The 18,018-nt window shown below is 44.8% G+C and overlaps 1 protein-coding gene across 1 annotated transcript; it reads right to left on the bottom strand.

Moving 5' to 3' along the window:
- Positions 1-736: 736 nt before the first annotated feature.
- On the bottom strand, positions 737-17,999 carry SLC26A11 (solute carrier family 26 member 11). The gene is made up of 17 exons (XM_082210945.1): positions 17,893-17,999; positions 16,190-16,563; positions 15,497-15,689; positions 14,361-14,446; positions 12,676-12,755; positions 11,692-11,834; positions 10,415-10,590; positions 9,173-9,245; positions 7,737-7,787; positions 7,444-7,504; positions 6,160-6,215; positions 5,880-6,020; positions 3,999-4,126; positions 3,459-3,564; positions 2,574-2,707; positions 1,902-1,974; positions 737-1,279 (listed from the first exon to the last, which is right to left on the bottom strand). The coding sequence occupies exons 2-17, from the start codon at positions 16,379-16,381 to the stop codon at positions 1,188-1,190; spliced, it is 1,785 nt and encodes a 594-aa protein (XP_082067071.1). The 5' UTR covers positions 16,382-16,563; positions 17,893-17,999; the 3' UTR covers positions 737-1,187.
- Positions 18,000-18,018: the final 19 nt, after the last annotated feature.

Genomic DNA, 18,018 nt, shown 5'->3' on the forward strand with positions numbered 1-18,018 from the left:
CATTAAGGTACATTAAGATCCTCTTCTGACTGCTCTTGGGAAGGGTCTAATTAGAATGTTTTTTTCCAAGGACTCCTAGCCACTGTTCTTTGCATTGCTGCTGCCACCAGAAAAAGCCAAAATGAAGACCACAGAACACTGAGCTAGCCCAAGTGAAATCTGTGTGTCCCCCTTACGTTGCAGTTCTCAGCCCATAAAGATCAGAGTGATGCTCAGACCAACATTACCACCAAGAAGACCAGTTCACATGGGTGCAATCCACAACAATACTGAGCAGTGGAGATGCTGAAGGCAAGCTGTGTACTCAATTAAGTTGTAGCTATTTTTGCCAATAGAATTCTGGTTAGGACCAACTGGTCAGATTTCAAGCCCTGACCCACAAGATCAAACTTCTGAAAACCCATGAGCTAAACTGCCTTCTCTCAGCTTGGAGTCTCTCCACTGGTGAGCTCCAGTGGAACATTCGGAAGTCAAAGTGGTGGGAAGAAGCAATCACTCTTAAGACTTGCACTGTTCTTTCCCCAGTGAAAGATTAGAACTACACTCTGGTTCCTCATTCCACTTGCAATGCTGCCAATGGAAGCACCAATCATAGTGTGTTATGTCAGCTTAGTGGCCAATAAAACCCATGGGGAGGTTATAGCTATGTGGGAGGGGATAATCCTTGAATCTTTATGGATCACACACAACTGAAATACTCCTAGTTTACGATGTACACAACATTCACCCTGGCATATTTCCATTTTTTAAAAAAGTGCTTTATTTTCTTAATTCCCTTTCCTTATTAGTGTTCCCTTAAGTATGCCACTCAAATCCAATGTACATTAGAAATTATCAAAGGTAACCACCCTTCAATCTAGAAGCCCCAAAATCCCACGGTTATTTCAATTCTGCTGCCCCAGAGTTCGGAAACAATAGATGACCTTGTGCTTTTTTTCTTTTTTCAGATTCAGGGTTTTATACACCGGAAGGAGGTAAAGAGGTTACTATTCTTCACACTGAACAGTCCCGGAGTGTGAGCAACTTCTGAATTCAAGTTGTGTGATGTCTGAAAATACACGAATAAGGGTACAGAACATCTGCCCCCCTAATGTTCGCGCTCCAAAATGTTCATGGCCCGAAAGCTTAACTGTCAAGCCTGGGTCACTTCTATTGTTTGGTCACAGGCATCTATTACTTCTGTATCCTCACTGGATGATCCCAGATGTTGGCAGTATGCTGTCACTGCCATCCAACAAGGCTTCACCGGCATGGCTCAGTTCCTCTTCAAGGCTCTTCTCTGCAGAAAAGACAAAAGCGGGGAAAGATGCATTTTGTTAAGACTGTGATTCATTTTATGTTTTAACAAGTCAAATCCCACCTGTGATTTTAAAAAAGAGAAATGGGGGATGAGGTTCCATGAAGACCAACAAGACATTCCTTCAAAAGGCTTAATGCTTGAGGGAAAGTGCAGAAGCAAGGGAATGATGTTGGCCAGAGGTTACAGCCTTCCCGCATGGGATGAAAGCCATGATAAAAAAAGTGAGACTAGCCATATTCGTCAGAGATTAAAGAGATGCAGGAAGCCCCATTCCACCTCCCACCAGAAGGAACTCTGCCCCAAGTGCCCATTGTCTTGGTGCTGCAGAAGGAAGCAGGTGGTCATTCCGACCTTTGCCACTGGCCACAGGACTAAGAGGCACCAGGTAGTTCCAGGACACCAACCACCATTACAAGAACACTGTTAGTGTATTTTTGGTTTCTATGGAAGCCGCCCAGAGTGGCTGGGGAAACCCAGCCAGATGGGCGGGGTACAAATAATAAATTAATTATTATTATTATTATTATTATTATTATTATTATTATTGGCACAAGATGGCCATCATGGCCCCAGCTGGATAGAAATGCCTGACACTGCTCACCTGCATCCTTCAGGTTGGGGAAATGACGGAATCCTTCCAGACCAGCAGCCAGGAAGACTTGGAGAACATGTGTCTGTGGACAGGAATGATAAGGAAGAATTGGTCAGTCATATTCCAACTTGTCCCAAAGCATTCAGGGAAGCCCCTGAAGATCTCAAAGACCAGAAGGACCCTGGATGGATGGAAATGGTCCACTGCTCAAAGGTAGAGTTACATCCAAGCTTTTACATGTCCTGACCCTTACATCTCTGGTTAAAAGGATCCTCTGGCTGATATTTAGGGAACACATTGATCCAGGCACAATGGACAGTACTGGCAACCCCACCCCCTTTTTTTAAATGGGTGGGCTGTATTTAGAGGAAGATGTTGGGTGTTGCATGTTATTAGAAACTTATTGTAGAATCAGGTAACTGGTTAATTTAACCTAGTGTTGTCTACTCTGAATGGCAGCAACTCTCCAAGGCCTCAAGCTAAGCTCCCAATATACTTGAGAGAGAGATGCCAGGGATTGAACCTGGTACTTGCTACATGAAAAGAAACAAACTCTACCGCTAAACAGTGCCCATCCCCTAAATGATGAGTACTGGGTCTTAAGCCTGCTCAGCTTGTTTCACAAAAATCCAGCCACAGTGTGTGATTGCTCCTCTGAGGTTGCAGTTCTCCCCCACCTACCTGCAAGCCAATAAACACCAGAGAGAGTCTCCTGTGCTGCAATTCCTGGAGCAGCTCAGACAGGCCCAGTACTGCTGTGTAATCAATGCTGCTGACGTGGGTGCAGTCCAGAATGATGTTGCACAGTCGAGACTCTGAAGGTAATCGAGAAACAGCGTGCTCATGAAAGGGCGAACGCAGACAGGGCAGCTACTCATACCAAGAGAGTTCTGGCCGATGGTCAGTTTCAAGCCATGACCCCACTAACTACAAGCTTCTTTGACACTTGGGCTGCACTGGTCCTCCCCACAGCTGGTGTGTTAGGAGAAAACAGGATATCCTGAGACTTGGATCATTCCTCTTTATCTGGCAGCAGGTGGGAACTAAGGCTTGGCCAGGAATATAGTACCATTAACAACTTCCCGCTTCCACCTTCACTACTGTCAAAATGCAGCATGGCAGGTTATTGGCCCCATGAACTCCCAGAACAGCTGGAATCCTAAAGTGCTGGTAGCCCCATGTTTCCTGCTTTATCAGGTTGGGTCAAAGAGATGCAAGTCAGAATTCTCCCACATTTGGAACAAGCTGTATCTCCCTATGCCAAATTACGAGAGGGTGGCGTTTGTTTCCTTATTGGAATTCATGGGTGGGGTGAGGGGCTCAAGCATAGACCTCACTTCTTTTCCCCCCAGAGGCACCCGTAGGGCCAGGAATATTAGCTCCTCTTGAACAGATCATCATCTCCTCAGAACAACACTTGTGTCCCTAAGGCACAATTCTATGCAAAGATTATCGCCCCAAGCAGTTTGGTCCTCTTGTTCAGATGGCAAGAGGCCTTTACTTCTGGAGCCAGTTCAGTTCCTCACAGCCAGCACCACACCAGGAGCTTTCCGTTCTTCATTTTACCTGACTGAGTCCGTTTGCGCACTGTATCCCTCAGGAACTCAATGGCTGGGAAATACAGGCCACCGGCAGGCTGTATAAACAGTGTCTCCTGCTCATGCTCCAGGACCTGCCAGAAAGTGCCGTGAGGAAAACAGGATGAGGCTTTGTTACTGTTCAGCCATTTCCCCCCTTCCTTTCTTGAAAGCCAAAGGAAACATGCCCCAGAGGCTCTCATAGCAAAGGGATGTGCAACACCTATTGTGCCTATATTAGATATTTCAGCCATATGGGGAAAAATGATTGGGAGATGAGGATTGGGATATAAATGTATATTAAAAAATGCTGCCTTCTTCACTGTGCATTGCACAAGGCAACCACTCTCCAGTTTCAAACTCCAAGAGGGTCACGAGCAAGTTGTAGCAATTGGATACAAAAAATGATTTATTTATTTTCTATTACAGTATCACAAATATTAGAGCTGTACTGCAGTAAACCTGTTCTGTGTTTTATGGGTTTCCCTCCTAAGCTCTTGCATTCTGACTCAGTGGGATCATAACAAACCTTTATCCGTGGCCTGGCAATGGGGTATAGCAGGAGAATACCTGAGACCAGCACCCCTGCTATGATTCCATACTGCACCTCCCAGAAGCAGAAGAAGAACGTTACACACAGCGGCACCAGGTCCAGCCCTGAGGGAGAAGGGGGAGGGGAATGACTATGTAGGACTCAGACTTTTCCAGTCCTGCAGCAAGATGGCTGCCGCAGAGCACAGTGAAGGAGAGAAACAAACAGCAAAATAATAATAATAATAATTTATACCCTGCCCATCCAGCTGGGTTTCCCAGCCTCTCTGTGTAGCTCTCAAAAGAATATAAAAAACTTCCCTAAACAGGGCTGCCTTCAGGTGTCTTCTAAAAGTCAGATAGTTGTTTATTTCCTTGACATCTGATGGGAGGGCGTTCCACAGGGCAGGTGCCACTACCGAGAAGGCCCTCTGCCTGGTTCCCGGTAACCTCACTTTTTGCAGGGAGGGAACTGCCAGAAGACCCTTGGAGCTAGACCTCAGTGTCCGGGCTGAGCACTGGGGGTGGAGATGCTCCTTCAGGTATACTGGGCCAAGGCCATTAAATAGTTGCTTCTTACCAACAAAGATGTCACCAAGAGATTTTACCTCATTAGTGAAGGGACTGAGGCAACTAGGAGGTCATATAATGCAATGTTCTATTTAGACTTGTACCCTCTCCACCCCGCAACAACTCTAGACTCAGAGATATACCATTAACCAAATCAGAGCCCATGCTGTAGCATAAACCAATAAGCTCAGGGTGAGCTGGGTGTGTTTGTAAGGGAGACCTTACCCCTGTCACATTATTGCTGTACATAATTAACTAAACCAGAACCCATCCCATATCATAAAAATGGGCTAGACAGCTTTCTTTCCTACCAGGAACCACATTCTCCTCAGGGGTAGTCTGTTAAGGGCTGCATGCTGGCAGCGGGTGGAGCCAGAGCCAGTGATTGGCAGAGCCAGGGGTAAATAGTCTTCTGGGTGAACTAATTCAAAATAAAAAACACCCCAATTCCATTTTCACTATGGTATACCTCAGACTGCAAGGGTTTGATGGGGTTAGTTTCAGCTAGTATATAGAGAATTTCATTTTGTTTTTTAAGTGGTCTCTTTAAATTCTTTTTGTCACGTTTCTGGACAAAGAGAAAAACATCAACAGGCAGTTTTGTGGTGATGAAAAGCTGGACATTGGTTCTGAAAGGAAAGTATAGCTATTTATTTCTGCTTTTGGAAACACACTAAACTTTGGAAGATACTCCATTTGTCCAGCAGATGCCAGCATCCTTTAAGTTGGTAACTTTCCATAACCAAGAAGATTATATTCTTTTTTTAAATATGAAAGGGACATCACAGAGAGATTTTTCAAATTCAGGGGGTGCTACCATGGGAGATCATGGAGTGAGGAATATATGATTTCCCAGAAGTATCTATGAAACAGGATTCTCAGAGCCAGAAAAGTTACAAGAATGAGGAAAACATTCTCTGTTTTATATATTTACAATAACCTAGTGAACGCCTAGTTGCTCTGCTTCAGTGTTACTACTTGAAAAAGACCTATCCAAAAACTTTGAACACCACATTCAAAAATGCTCTAAGCATTTGAAAAGTTATGAATATCAACTCAAAACTCCTTAGATCTGCAGAGCTCTAAATCTGCTGCTAATCTTGAAAAAAGAAAATAAGGTGTGACTATTGGTGCAAATTATTAAAAATTAGTAAGAAAATTAAATTTATGAATGATATTTTTGTTAAAGTCATATGAATTGCACAACACATTTTAAAAAATTCTAACCAGGTTCACTATTGTTAGGGAAACATTACAGGATCCCAGACTTTTCAGCTCTGGGAAGAAGAGGACACATTCATGCTCATACTTTTAACCTGCCATAACGTGTAGAAGATCCTGGCATCAAACATAGGAGCCACAGCACAGATGATGACAGCTGCCAGTGCAGCCTTGGGAATGTAGAAGAAGACAGAGGTAAGGAAGGCTAGAGACAGTAGCACCAGGACCCCTATGGAGCAAACAAGGAAAAGTGAGTAAACAAGGGTGGCATTAAAATAGCACAGTGAGCCCCTCAGAGTTCTGTATCCCCACTCAGATACGAGTCCTCAATAACTCAGCAGGCACAAAGACACCCTTCTAGCTCCTACCTGTGATTAGACCTCCGGCAGGAGTACAAACACCTGTCTGTGCATTCACTGCTGTCCTGCAACATAAACAAGCTTTGTGGTTACGAGAACAGAAAACAGCCCCCTCATTTTCCTAGACCCATTTAAAGGACAGTAGTCAGCCTAGAGACAACAAGAGCTAATGGTTACTGTATTGGCCCGACTATAACCCATACTCCCCCCCCCCAATTCTGACCATGGAAAGTTAAAGTGCGACTTAAATTTGCGACCTTACAAAAATTGCTGTGGTCAAACCACAGCAGCCCGTGAGGTAGAGGGTGGGGGGGAAGAATCTAAGAAGTGGGGCCACAAGTGAGCGGAGCAAGGCGGGCGTTGTACATGAGGGGAAAGAGATAAACGTCCCCTCACGAGCGGCCCAAGTTTCCTCTTCCCCTCCCTCCGTTCATCTCTCCAGTGGTGCCTGGATGCCTTGAGCGTGTGAGAAAGCGCCTCAGACAGACACACACACTTATATTCGGGTATTGTCTTTTTTCTTTTTTCCCCTTGAATTTTAAATGTGTGGCTTATTTGCTGGTATGGCTTATATTGGGGACAATACAGTACTTCACACACTGCCCCACACAAGCAAATACTTATTTATCAGTATGGATTATCCGCCCAGCTCTTTTGCAACAAGGGCATCTTTCTAGACACCACCGAGAGGGATGAACGGCTAGCAAACCTCGGATTCAGTCTCAAGCATTACCTGCAGCCTGCACTTTTCTTTATTTATGTGAAGATGTTATATACTGTATTTTTCGCTCTATAAGACGTAGCAGACCATAAGACGCACCTAGTTTTTGGAGGAGGAAAACAAGAAAAAAAATATTCTGAATCTCAGAAGCCAGAACAACAAGAGGGATCGCTGCGCAGTGAAAGCAGCAATCCCTCTTGCTGTTCTGGCTTCTGGGATAGCTGCGCAGCCTGCATTCGCTCCATAGGACGCACACACATTTCCCCTTACTTTTTAGGAGGGAAAAAGTGAGTCTTATAGAGCAAAAAATACGGTACTCCACTTAAACTAACCCTAGTGGTCTCTTGAAATGGACTGCAATATACGTCAATAAAAAAACAAAATAAAACCCATACAGTAAAAACATAAAGGGAGCCCAAATTGCATATCCGTTATGCAAGTGGGAAAAACGAGTCCATAGCAAATGATTTTGCACATGCCCTTGCACTACTATTTCTGCACATGTAACTTGCACTACTATTTAAGCTGATCCACTGGGCAGCTAAGTATCATCCACAAAAGAAGCCACTCACCGGCCAAAGCTGCCTGTGACAGGAAAGGATGAGATGAAGGATCCTAGGAAGTTGGTGAAACCTGGAGGCCACAGAGGGAGAGAGGTTAAGGAACATAGGCAGAAAAGATGTGGAGTCCTGCTTCTTTGGCTTAGGGACGAACCAGGAACGCTTCAAACAATATATGGAAATAAAGCCATTTTCCTGTATGGGAATTTCGGTTCATCCTTCCCAGACTCATCCCCAACTTCAAAGTGGAAGGGCTCAATCCCACCCAGCCAACAGCATCCAATCCGTTCGTGCAAAAATCTTACCCATGGCCAACAGCTCCTGGTTGGGGTCAATTTGGTAGTTATTTTGAGAGGCTAGAATGAAAAGGGAAATCGAGAACACACGTTAACACCGAGAAAGATAGAAATACTGGTGTTCTTAATGGGTAAAAGCTCCACAAGTCGCTGCAAATGTGGAACAAGAAATACAGGGCTGGAAAGGGGCCTGGATCCACCTAGCAGGACCCAAATTGTGGTTTTCTGCTCCCTGCAATCTCTTTTCTACTAAGAGTTCCACTACCTGAACAAAGTTATTCTTTTTGCCTTTCTAGGTAAAGGATTCTTACTCAGGGAATATTTTTAGGTTAAAGAATTTCCCTAATTTTAATCCATGGATGGGAAACCCGTGGTCCTCTGAACACTGTTGGATTTGAACTCCCGTAAACTCCAGGCAGCATGGCCAATGGTCAGGGATAATGGGATTTGTAGTCCAGTAACACCAAGACAGCCACAGGGTCTCCATCCCTGCTTTAATCCATGGTTCGGAAAGAGACAGAGAGAGTGAAGAACACCTAGGTGGGGATGGGATGTCATCTCACGGTGCCCACTGGATGGGACCCATGCAATCAGTTCTACTGGGGCAGTCAATCATAGCACTCCTCTCTGTGGGATTACCGTATATACTCAAGTATAAGCCGACCCGAATATAAGCCAAGGAACCTAATTTTACCACAAAAAAACTGGGAAAACTTATTGACTCGAGTATAAGCCAGTTCACCACACCACAAACCTCCTGTTGGGTCGCATGCGGCGGGGGGGGGGGCTTCTCTCTCCTCCCAGCCCCTCCTGACCCCCAGCCTACCTAAGGTGCTGCCAAGAGGCAGAGGCTGGTGGCAGCAGTGCCGGAGGAAAGCAAAGACGAGGGAGGAGGGAGGAGCAGCCTGAAAGAACAATCACTCGAGTATAAGCCGAGGGAGGCTTTTTCAGCATAAAAGATGTGCTGAAAAGGTCGGCTTATACTCGAGTATATATGGTATGTCAAATGGAAACAGGTAATTTCCACATCGCTGGGTGTTAAGGGGTCATTATTGGCTAGGTAACAAGTAGGATATAATGTTGCAGCTAAATTTATCATCACTCCCTCCTCCCTACAAGCATAGGGACAGTACTGTCTTACTGACAGTAAGAGATGTTCGACAGTGGAATTTGCTGCCAAGGAGTGTGGTGGAGTCTCCTTCTTTGGAGGTCTTAAGCAGAGGCTTGACAACCATATGTCAGGAGTGCTCTGATGGTGTTTCCTGCTTGGCAGGGGGTTGGACTCGATGGCCCTTGTGGTCTCTTCCAACTCTATGATTCTATGATTCTATGATACTGTCCTAAGAAGGCAACAGGTTTTCCCAAACCCAAATCCCATTAGCTGCCATGTGAATTTTCCCCTTGACTCGATGCCTAGAGAAGCTGAAAGATCTGAGGCCCCATACCAAAAGCTTTGGCAATAGCAACTGTCTCCAGAAGTCCCATCAGAGGCACCACAGCCAGACCAGCTCCCATTTTCTGTAACGGGGGAGAAAAGAGAGAGGATGGCTTAATTCTACTACAAAGGTCACTTGTGCCCAACAAATGAAGCTTGCAGCAAACATAGGATGGCATCTCAGTATTCTTACCATGGCATCTGATCAACAAACACTGGACAACACAGAAGTCTACCCGTAGTTCAGCCTATTCACTCAAAAACTACCAGTTTTAGACAGCTGCGTGCTTACCGTCAATTATGGTTTCCAAGGAAGGCACCGCCTCAGCACAAGAGAATGGGAAATAGTTTAATTCACATAAACTTTAGCTAATAATTTTCTATTATTGTATATGAAATTTATAGGACACCTTTAAAACTCCTTCAATGTTGCCTCAACAACTCTGCGAGGCAGCTTATGCAAAGCAACACAATAATCTTGTGGTTTATTTGCTTATTTATAGAGCTATTTATATAACACCATGTCATAAAAATATATCAAAGTGTTATATGACAATAACAACACCATACAATAAAAGCATGACAATTTAAAAACAAAGATTAGCAAATTCAGTCTGGATCATGTAACACACCATAGTTTGGTAGGTCCAGGAAAGCATAAATTAGTTGCTTCCTTTCCATCATTTCCAGTGACCAGAATTAAAAGATTGAACACCTTCAAAGATCGCAAGAACTGAGCAGAGGAGTACAGTGCTAGCTTCCACCAGCACAGAGATGCACAAATGCAAAGGACTGCAGGCTTCATGTGCTGCTCAATTTAGTACAGGGACAGAAAGGATTACTTTCTTTGCCCACATGAAAATATCCAAAGAAAGAAAAGAGCTGTAGAGCAATTCTATGTAGATTCCAAGCAACAACTTGAAAGGATTTTTTCTGGGTTTATAGGAGAGACAGGGTTGATTTGAATTTGCAGTAGATATTCAGGTTAAATTATTATATTTTGTTGTTGCTAGGAAGGGTTTTAAAAACCAATATTTATCTAAATACCTCTTCTTACCACATTCAGAGGATTGTGTTAAAATGTTGCTGTCAATTATTTCTTTTTAGCTGCATTCATAACTAAATTGGCTGTAGTTTTAATTGTAATTATTGTTGTGAACTGCCTTGGGGGTTTTTTTGGGGGGGGGCTGTTAACTACAAAACAGGGTTTTATATCGGCATATAAACCTATGGCAACAACTGAAATACTCACCTGCACCATCCCTCCAAAGGAGACGGTTCCATTGGGCGTGACCTTGGAGAACGGTGGCAGCTGGAAGGATGGGAGTCCCTGGGGCGTAACCCCTGTGAGGGTGAAGGGCTGGGAGCCTGTTACCTGGAAGGAGTAGGCCACGAGACCAGCAAACAGGACCACAAGAGCATTACGGACTGCAAGGAAGAGAGTGAGACTCTTATAGCAAAGCTGTCATCCACTACCCAACGGTGAGCATAAATGGTAGACATAGAGGATAGTTAAGGCCATTAGCAACAAGGGCAAATCTCTTATTAGGCCATGAATACACTCCTGCCTAACCATCTGGTGTAGAGACACAATACACGGAGAGTGGGGGTTCCCCATGCTTAGATTATCACCAAGTTTTAATATCTGCGAGGTGGAGAGAGACCCCAAAGCGTATAGGCAGCTTCTGGTGACAGCTCCCATGTTTTTAAAAACTATGGAGAGAATTTGCAATATAAATTCAAAGGTAAATAAATTTTGTTTCCACAGTCTGAAAATGCAATTAGGAAAAACCTCAACTTTCTCATGAGGTTTAGAAGACCTTCTTGTATCCTCTATCTATCTTCTCCCCACCAATTCTCCAAACATTCTTTCTTAGTAATGCTCTTTCTCTCTCTACTTCCGACCTTTCCTGCAGCCTCTTTGATCCTTGGCTCTCACTCAGTTTATCTGCAGGACCACTTCTTAGCAGGGGCAGAGGAAAGGGTGCACGGTGGGTGCGGGCCACCCCGGGTGTTACAACTGAGAGGGGTGACAAAATGCTGGGTGGCACTCACTGCAGGGCCTGCAGTGTCTCTCCTGGGAGGCTTGGGCGCACGCAGGCTCCACACTGCCCAAATGGTCCGCCCGCTGCCTCCCCCCCCCCAGCTGTAGGGCAGCTAAGTGGGAGGAGGCAAGCAGACTCCAGAGGCCCCGCGGTATGCCCCGCCCCTATGGGCAGCTCACGCCGCCCCAGGTGCCTGAACGGCTTCCTCCACTGCAGCTTCTCAGTACTCAGCCATCCTTCATGTGAGATTTTTAAATTCAGCCAAACTGACAATACTCTCTTCCCTCGCAGGACTGCAACCTATTTTTTATTTCCTAAGCAACTAAACCACTCTTAGCCATCGCACCACTTTACACAATTGGGTAAAGTCAAGACACTTTACCAATGAAAAAATAAGACAGATAATTCAACATACGTTACAGCACACCAAGCTGTGAAAGCAAAGTGCTAAAAAAGCCTAGCTAGTAGGGTGGGATAGACAAACCTGTAGCTGTTGTCCAGACAACAAGCTGGCTGATCCTGACAGACAACGGTTCCATCCGGTTGGCCTTAGGGATGCTCTCTTTCATTTGTTGTAGCCCCGTAAGTGCTGTCAAGCAGAACAGCCCAAGAACAGCATCCGCAACCCTGCATATAAGTTATAACAAGCATAGCTGAATTGAAAGGGGCCTCACTAAAACAAGGGGAGAAACCAAAAAAGTGGCCTCCGTCACATCTACTTCCTGAAAATGGTCCCTTCCTACTGAGCCAATGGATCTGTGCATGAAGAACATAACAGCCAGCTTAGCACTCACCACATAAATGTATGAGCCTCTCCTTAGCCCAAATTAAAACTTCCCTGACAGATTCTTAATTGGCTGTGGGAAAGATGCAAGATTTGAGGACCTGAAAAGTTACATCCAGATCCACTTTCATTCATTCTTCCAAGAGGTACATCCACATTTAGCATCGTTGCTCATAGACTACAGGCATAATATGGCAGATTCAGCTTTGTGCAAGAACTGCAAGCCCAACTCTGCGCACCTTGGAGACATTCAATGCAATACATGCAACAAGTGCACCCAATTAAAACATACAGCTCAGGAAGGCAATATGCCAAGGATCCTCTCAGTTGCTATAATTTTAGGACTACTCACCTCAGCCTTCATTACAAAAAATAAAAGAAAGCCTTTAGCTCTCAGGGATGAAGCAAAAGACTTTGCTCACCCCTGCCCCCCTCAGCTCTCTGGTAAGAGCACCCAACTTTTCAGCTCCATCACAGAATCCCATACCACACACCACCCCAATGATGTGAAGTTGCATGACTATTACAAATCTCATAGAAATTCAAGAAAATAAACTGCTTGTGCAGTCCAAGGGTATCTATTATTCCCAGAGGTATCCTATGTACTGATTCTCTATTTATCATTCTTGCTACTTTTGAAGACTAAAGATCTTGTAGAGAGATATAAACAAGGGACAGACTTACCTTGTCTCTCCAATTCTGCAGAAGGTGTAGTACACCTGAAGAATAAACTGGCGTGGGATGTTCTGTAGGCCCAGGAGTGTCTATGTAAACACATTTTAAAGCCACAAGTCAGGATGATGAAAAAAGTTAGTGTGTCTGCTCTCTCTCTCTCTCTCTCTCTCTCTCACACACACACACACACACTACAATGTAGCTGCAGAAAGTGCATACTTGTGTCTCTGTAAGTGTTGTTCTTATTTCTATACTGCCCTTCATTCGAGGATGACAGGGTGGCTCACAATATAAAAACACAAAGATACATACTACAGTAACAAACAATAACCCCACCACACTCTATTTGGCCTATTGTGTTTCCTTTTAGGAAAGACATTAAATGCCTCACAATAATTTATGAGGTGCTCCATGTTACCTGCAACAAAGGGACATAGCTGTCCTGGAACCTTTATCCTAAAAATAAAGAGCTCTGTTCTTTTCTGCCAACACTGCCTTACTCTGTGGGTAAGCGAGTAAGACAAGGTATGTGAACAATAAAATCATATTTCTGTGCTCAGTTACACAAACTTCCAAGTTAAGTCTCTGCCATCCACAAAAATAAAAATCAAGAGATGTCCAGACAACCTCTGCTAAATTATTTGCCCATACTACAACGAAAGACGGTCTTTCACCTGAGGAGGCTTGCTAGCTCTTGCCTACCTTAACTGCTTTAAAAGCCTTCTGTGGAACAAGGAGCAGAGGCTTCTCTTTCAAAGGTACTTCTTGAAACGGGCTGTTGTTGCAAACACAAGGAGTTCAGCCAGTGATTGCTATCTGCTGCTGCTGCTTCCTGCCCCTCACCCCTGTGAATAGCTGACTGTGGCCAACCACAAAGGAAACATCGATGCCACATCAGACTGAACAGCGTTTTAAAGGTACTAGCTGGAACATGGTAGGTGGTTCAAGGATTCACACATCCAAAGAAAGCCCCGAATCTATGGCAGCAGAAGGTAGGGTAAATCTGTCCAGATAACTGTCTGTTTCATTAATCTGGGCAGTCCATGGCCCCTTTGCTTCTTAAACCAACACCATGATTAGCTGAGATCATAAAAAAGATGGTTAGGCCCTAGTTACTTGTCTCTGTTTCTGGTATCTCTTGCCTGGCAGTGGCATGGATCTCTTAACACTTGCTGCAGGGCTGGGAAGGCAAATCAGTGGGGTTGTCAGTGGCCAAAACAGGGGATCCCAGCTAGCTAAACAGATCTGCCAGCTGCCATTTAGTGTTTACAGAATCCTTAGGTTCCATAAATTTAAAACAGAAGGTGGGAAAGAGGAAACCCTGTAACCCAGAGGAGGTAGAAAGGGACTTAATCCCATGGAAAAGAGGTAGGAAAAGAGAAGGCAGAGTGTATAGCATGTGAAATATTTACAATTCCAGGTTCTCACAATTGCCAGAGTCTTCACATGAAGGCAGAGCAATTTTCCTAAGTTTTATCAACCACATAAGCATTTTTGAGCCAGCCTGCTTCACCCTTGATTAGTCCTACAGAGCTCTCCTTCAACCCTATACCAGAGATGGAATTACTTGAATAGGCAAGCCTGGCCTCCATCCTATTCTTACAGAGTGGGCAGGCGAGTTTTACAAGCAAGAAATGTCACTGCTGAACCTGGATTGCTGGATAAAGGCCAAGTGAGGGAAGGAAACCCCTTACCTTGACTTGATTGAAGCCAATGGTGACTGCAGCAGCTGAAGTAAACCCTTTAATGACAGGATAGGAGATAAAGTCCAGGAGGAAACCTGCCAGGAATGAAGAATCCCTATTAAGCCTTACAAAGACTGGGCGCAACGGACTTACTTCACTACACATTATACTCCATTCAGAACTACCAAGCTCCTCAGTCAAAAGCTATCCATTCATCAAGAATGCCAACACACACACAACGAGACAGAGGCAGTTGCAGTGTCCCACTCCCCAGTATCTTTCATTTCGCTTTGGCTTGGCCAACAAGGGTCTATGGGCTGCTGCTCTTTGAGCCACCTCTGCTCCACACCAGAATTGAGCCTACTGGATTCCTTTCTGCATTGCTCTGGCAGTCACTGGAAACTTTTGTCTGTCATTTGGTTGTCTCTTGCCTTCCTAGAGCCACAAGTCCTTCATTTCCTGCCGATCCCAAGCACTAATAGCAGGGGCAGCTGGACAAAGCTGGGAAGAAGCAGGCTGTTCTCATCTAGTGCTGCCTCAATGCACAAGGCAGAAACCCAAGTTTAACTCGTGCCCTTGCAGCTACAGAACTAAGCAAGGAAAAGAGAGATGAGCTGAATGTACGATACTTTTTAATTTTCTATGTATTTTCTTCTGCAGCGTTTTATTTTAAGTACTGCTAGTTCCCAAGTTTGAAAAAAATGAAGGTTAAAAACAAAACTGTACAAAATGGGCACATTACTCTCTTGCAATAAACACATACGTGTGCACACATTGAAAAACAAAAACCTTGGATAGTAACAGATAATCTATAGGAAACAAGGTGGGATTTCAAATCACTAAAATTCAATGAGCTGTGAGACTTAAGACTGCAATCATATACCCACTTATTTGGGAGTAAAGTCACACCAAACTCAATGGGACTTACTTTTGAGTAGATATCTAAAGTCACAGTATTGTAATTAACGGAGGGCTGCGGTCACAGCATTATGTTCAGCTCCAACTATCAGAATCTTGTGGTAGACAACCAGTGATAATCTGCCCTGTCATCTCTCCAGTTCTGCCTCCCTGTTTGGCTATTATTAGCCATAAGCGGGCTTGAGGGACCACTTATTTGACCAAATATAGCACCAGCCAGGTCTTACCAAGATGTAGCAGCCCCATAGCTAACTGGATGCAGCCCGAGAGGAAGGTGAGCAGGATGGCATAGGAAGGGTCATGGAATGCGTAGGACGAAACCAGTAACGACATGATAGCTGTTGGGCCCAGTGTCACATCTTTCGATGTCCCCAGGAGGCAGTAGACAAAGCAGCCCATGAAGGAGGAATAGAGGCCATACTATAAGGGAGGAAGGAAGGCAATTAGAGACTGATCACAGTGATGTAGGAAGAAGAGCAGAATCAGGGAGAAAAGGGCTGTGAATGGCTAAGAAAAATGTAATCCTTGTCATACATAAAGGTCTTACATATGTGCTGTGTAGTGTGTGTCAACACTTGTATCAAATGAAAAAAATTAGAGAAAGAAACAAAAAGGTGTCTGTTTGATAACTTGGCAAAACACTTTTAAAGGAGGATGTCTGAGAATTTATTATCTTGGAACAACAGGAAGAAGCAGAATCAAATAACAGTAAAAAGTATTTCAGAGAACTGGTAATTCCCGCTCATTGACCTTTGATTTACTCCAGGCAGCCACAGTCTGCTAGAGACTCTCAGAGCTCATTAACTCTAAAGCTGCTCTCCTCTGGAATTGGATCTATATTTTCCAAGCAAAAACGGAAAATGAAATATTCAATAGATGCTACACTAAGGCAACTAAAGCTTCTGGGTCAATGGCCTCACCTGCACTGGGAGGCCAGCCAACGCAGCGTAGGCAAGAGCTTGTGGCACAACAGTCAATCCCACTGTCAGTCCAGCAACGAGATCAAGCTGCAGCCATTGCAGAGAATATTTGGGAAGCCACTTTAGCACCGGCAGCCTCTTCTGGATTATTCCGTAGCATCGTTCCCAACACTCATGGCTTCTCTCTGCCATGGCTGGAATCACAGTAGTTCAGGCCAATTCACTTGGGGCCCATCACACCAGTCATGATCAAAACCTCTTGCAGGCATATCAAAGTCAAGAGAGCAGACCAAGGAGAAGGTCATCTCACATGCTCATTGCCAAGGCACAACAGACAGACTCCCAAACAGGCAATAGGAGGCTTCCAATAATACCTGGGGGAGAGAGGGAGAAAAAGGACACCCACCGTTCTAGTCATTCAATCAGTTCTTCATTTCAAATATTAATGAGGTATTGAAACCTATGTGCCTGTTTCTTCCCCAAAAGACAAGTATTGCTATGGAATCTTCTCATTCATGTTTGTGAAAACAAACCCAAGAAGTAATGGGCGTGTTTTAAGATGAAAACTACAAACAAGAATACAAAACGAAACCAATTAACATACCCTAAGATAACTGAAGTGCCAAATATTAGTACAATACAGGAAAATATGATAATGGGAAAGCAGAGAATGACCACTGGGCTTGACAAACTATGGGCAGCCTTCCTTGGGAAGCAGGTAAATCTTTACTTCTGAAGAACAGACAACTCTCCCCTCCATTCTTAAGGGAATCTCCATTTTGCCTCAAGAAGCGAAGAGGGCAAAGCCAGCTCTAAACAGCTTATTGACCCAAGCAACTGCACCACCCACCCACGCTAAGGGCGCACACCATAATATCTTGGAAGCCGAGTGCACAGCAATCAGACTGCATGCTTCAGTTTGTGTGGTCTGCCATGACCTAGCAAAAGAGGAGGGACTGTGTGGTTGTTACTTCATGTAAACAGTGTCAACGGGGTTATTTGAGGGGAACATTTCAGTATGTCCGATCAAGCTGTTTTTATGACTCGGGAGGTGATCCTAGGTGCACTGGCTTGCAAGTAAACCCCTTTGAATGCAGAGGGGCTTATTTCTGAGTGAACACACACTAGGGCTGTAGATGTTGCATGCCGCTTTACGTATTATTCCAACCGGAAACTCATCCAGGAGTAAATGCCCTTTCCTCCTGGATTAAAGCAGCTGCTCTAACACACACATATAGTTGGTAATATCAAATAAAAGCATATAGTTCAAGCGCAGCCTCGCCTTTATGACCAAGAAGCCTCATTTCCCTAACCACAGGTATGGGGCCTGTGGCTATTCAGCGACAAGGAAAACACACTCTGTGCATACCCAGAGTTTACACTCTCACGTTCCAGAGCCAGCACCGAAAACGGGGCCTGGGGCTAAGCTACTCCTCAGCTTAAGCCACAGCGATGCTCCAAAGCTGTTAGAAGGTACGAGACCAGAAATTACTTAGGACTCTTCAGGGCGGAGGGGGCACCATCACCAGACTCGGCAGGGAGAGGGAGGGCTTGTCCGGTTTTTAAAACGAAAGCAGGGGGAAAAAGGAGAGGAGTCTATTTGCTCCTGCTGCGTAAACCAAGGAGCTCCAGGGTCACAGCTTCCTCCTGGTAGTCGAAGGGCCCCTTGTGCTTTTTTTCCCCAACCCCCAGGCTGGACTCACCCAAAGCAGCGCCGGCAGAAGGCACCGAGGAGCACGGAAAACCCAGATCCGGTCAGAGGCGTCTCATGTGATCCGGAGGTGGAGCCAGGCGGCGGCTGGCCCTTTTCCCTGCGGCGTCTAGTCTGG

Source organism: Podarcis vaucheri (assembly GCF_965113315.1).
Source record: "Podarcis vaucheri genome assembly, chromosome: 2".
NCBI classification, from domain to species: Eukaryota; Metazoa; Chordata; class Lepidosauria; order Squamata; family Lacertidae; genus Podarcis; species Podarcis vaucheri.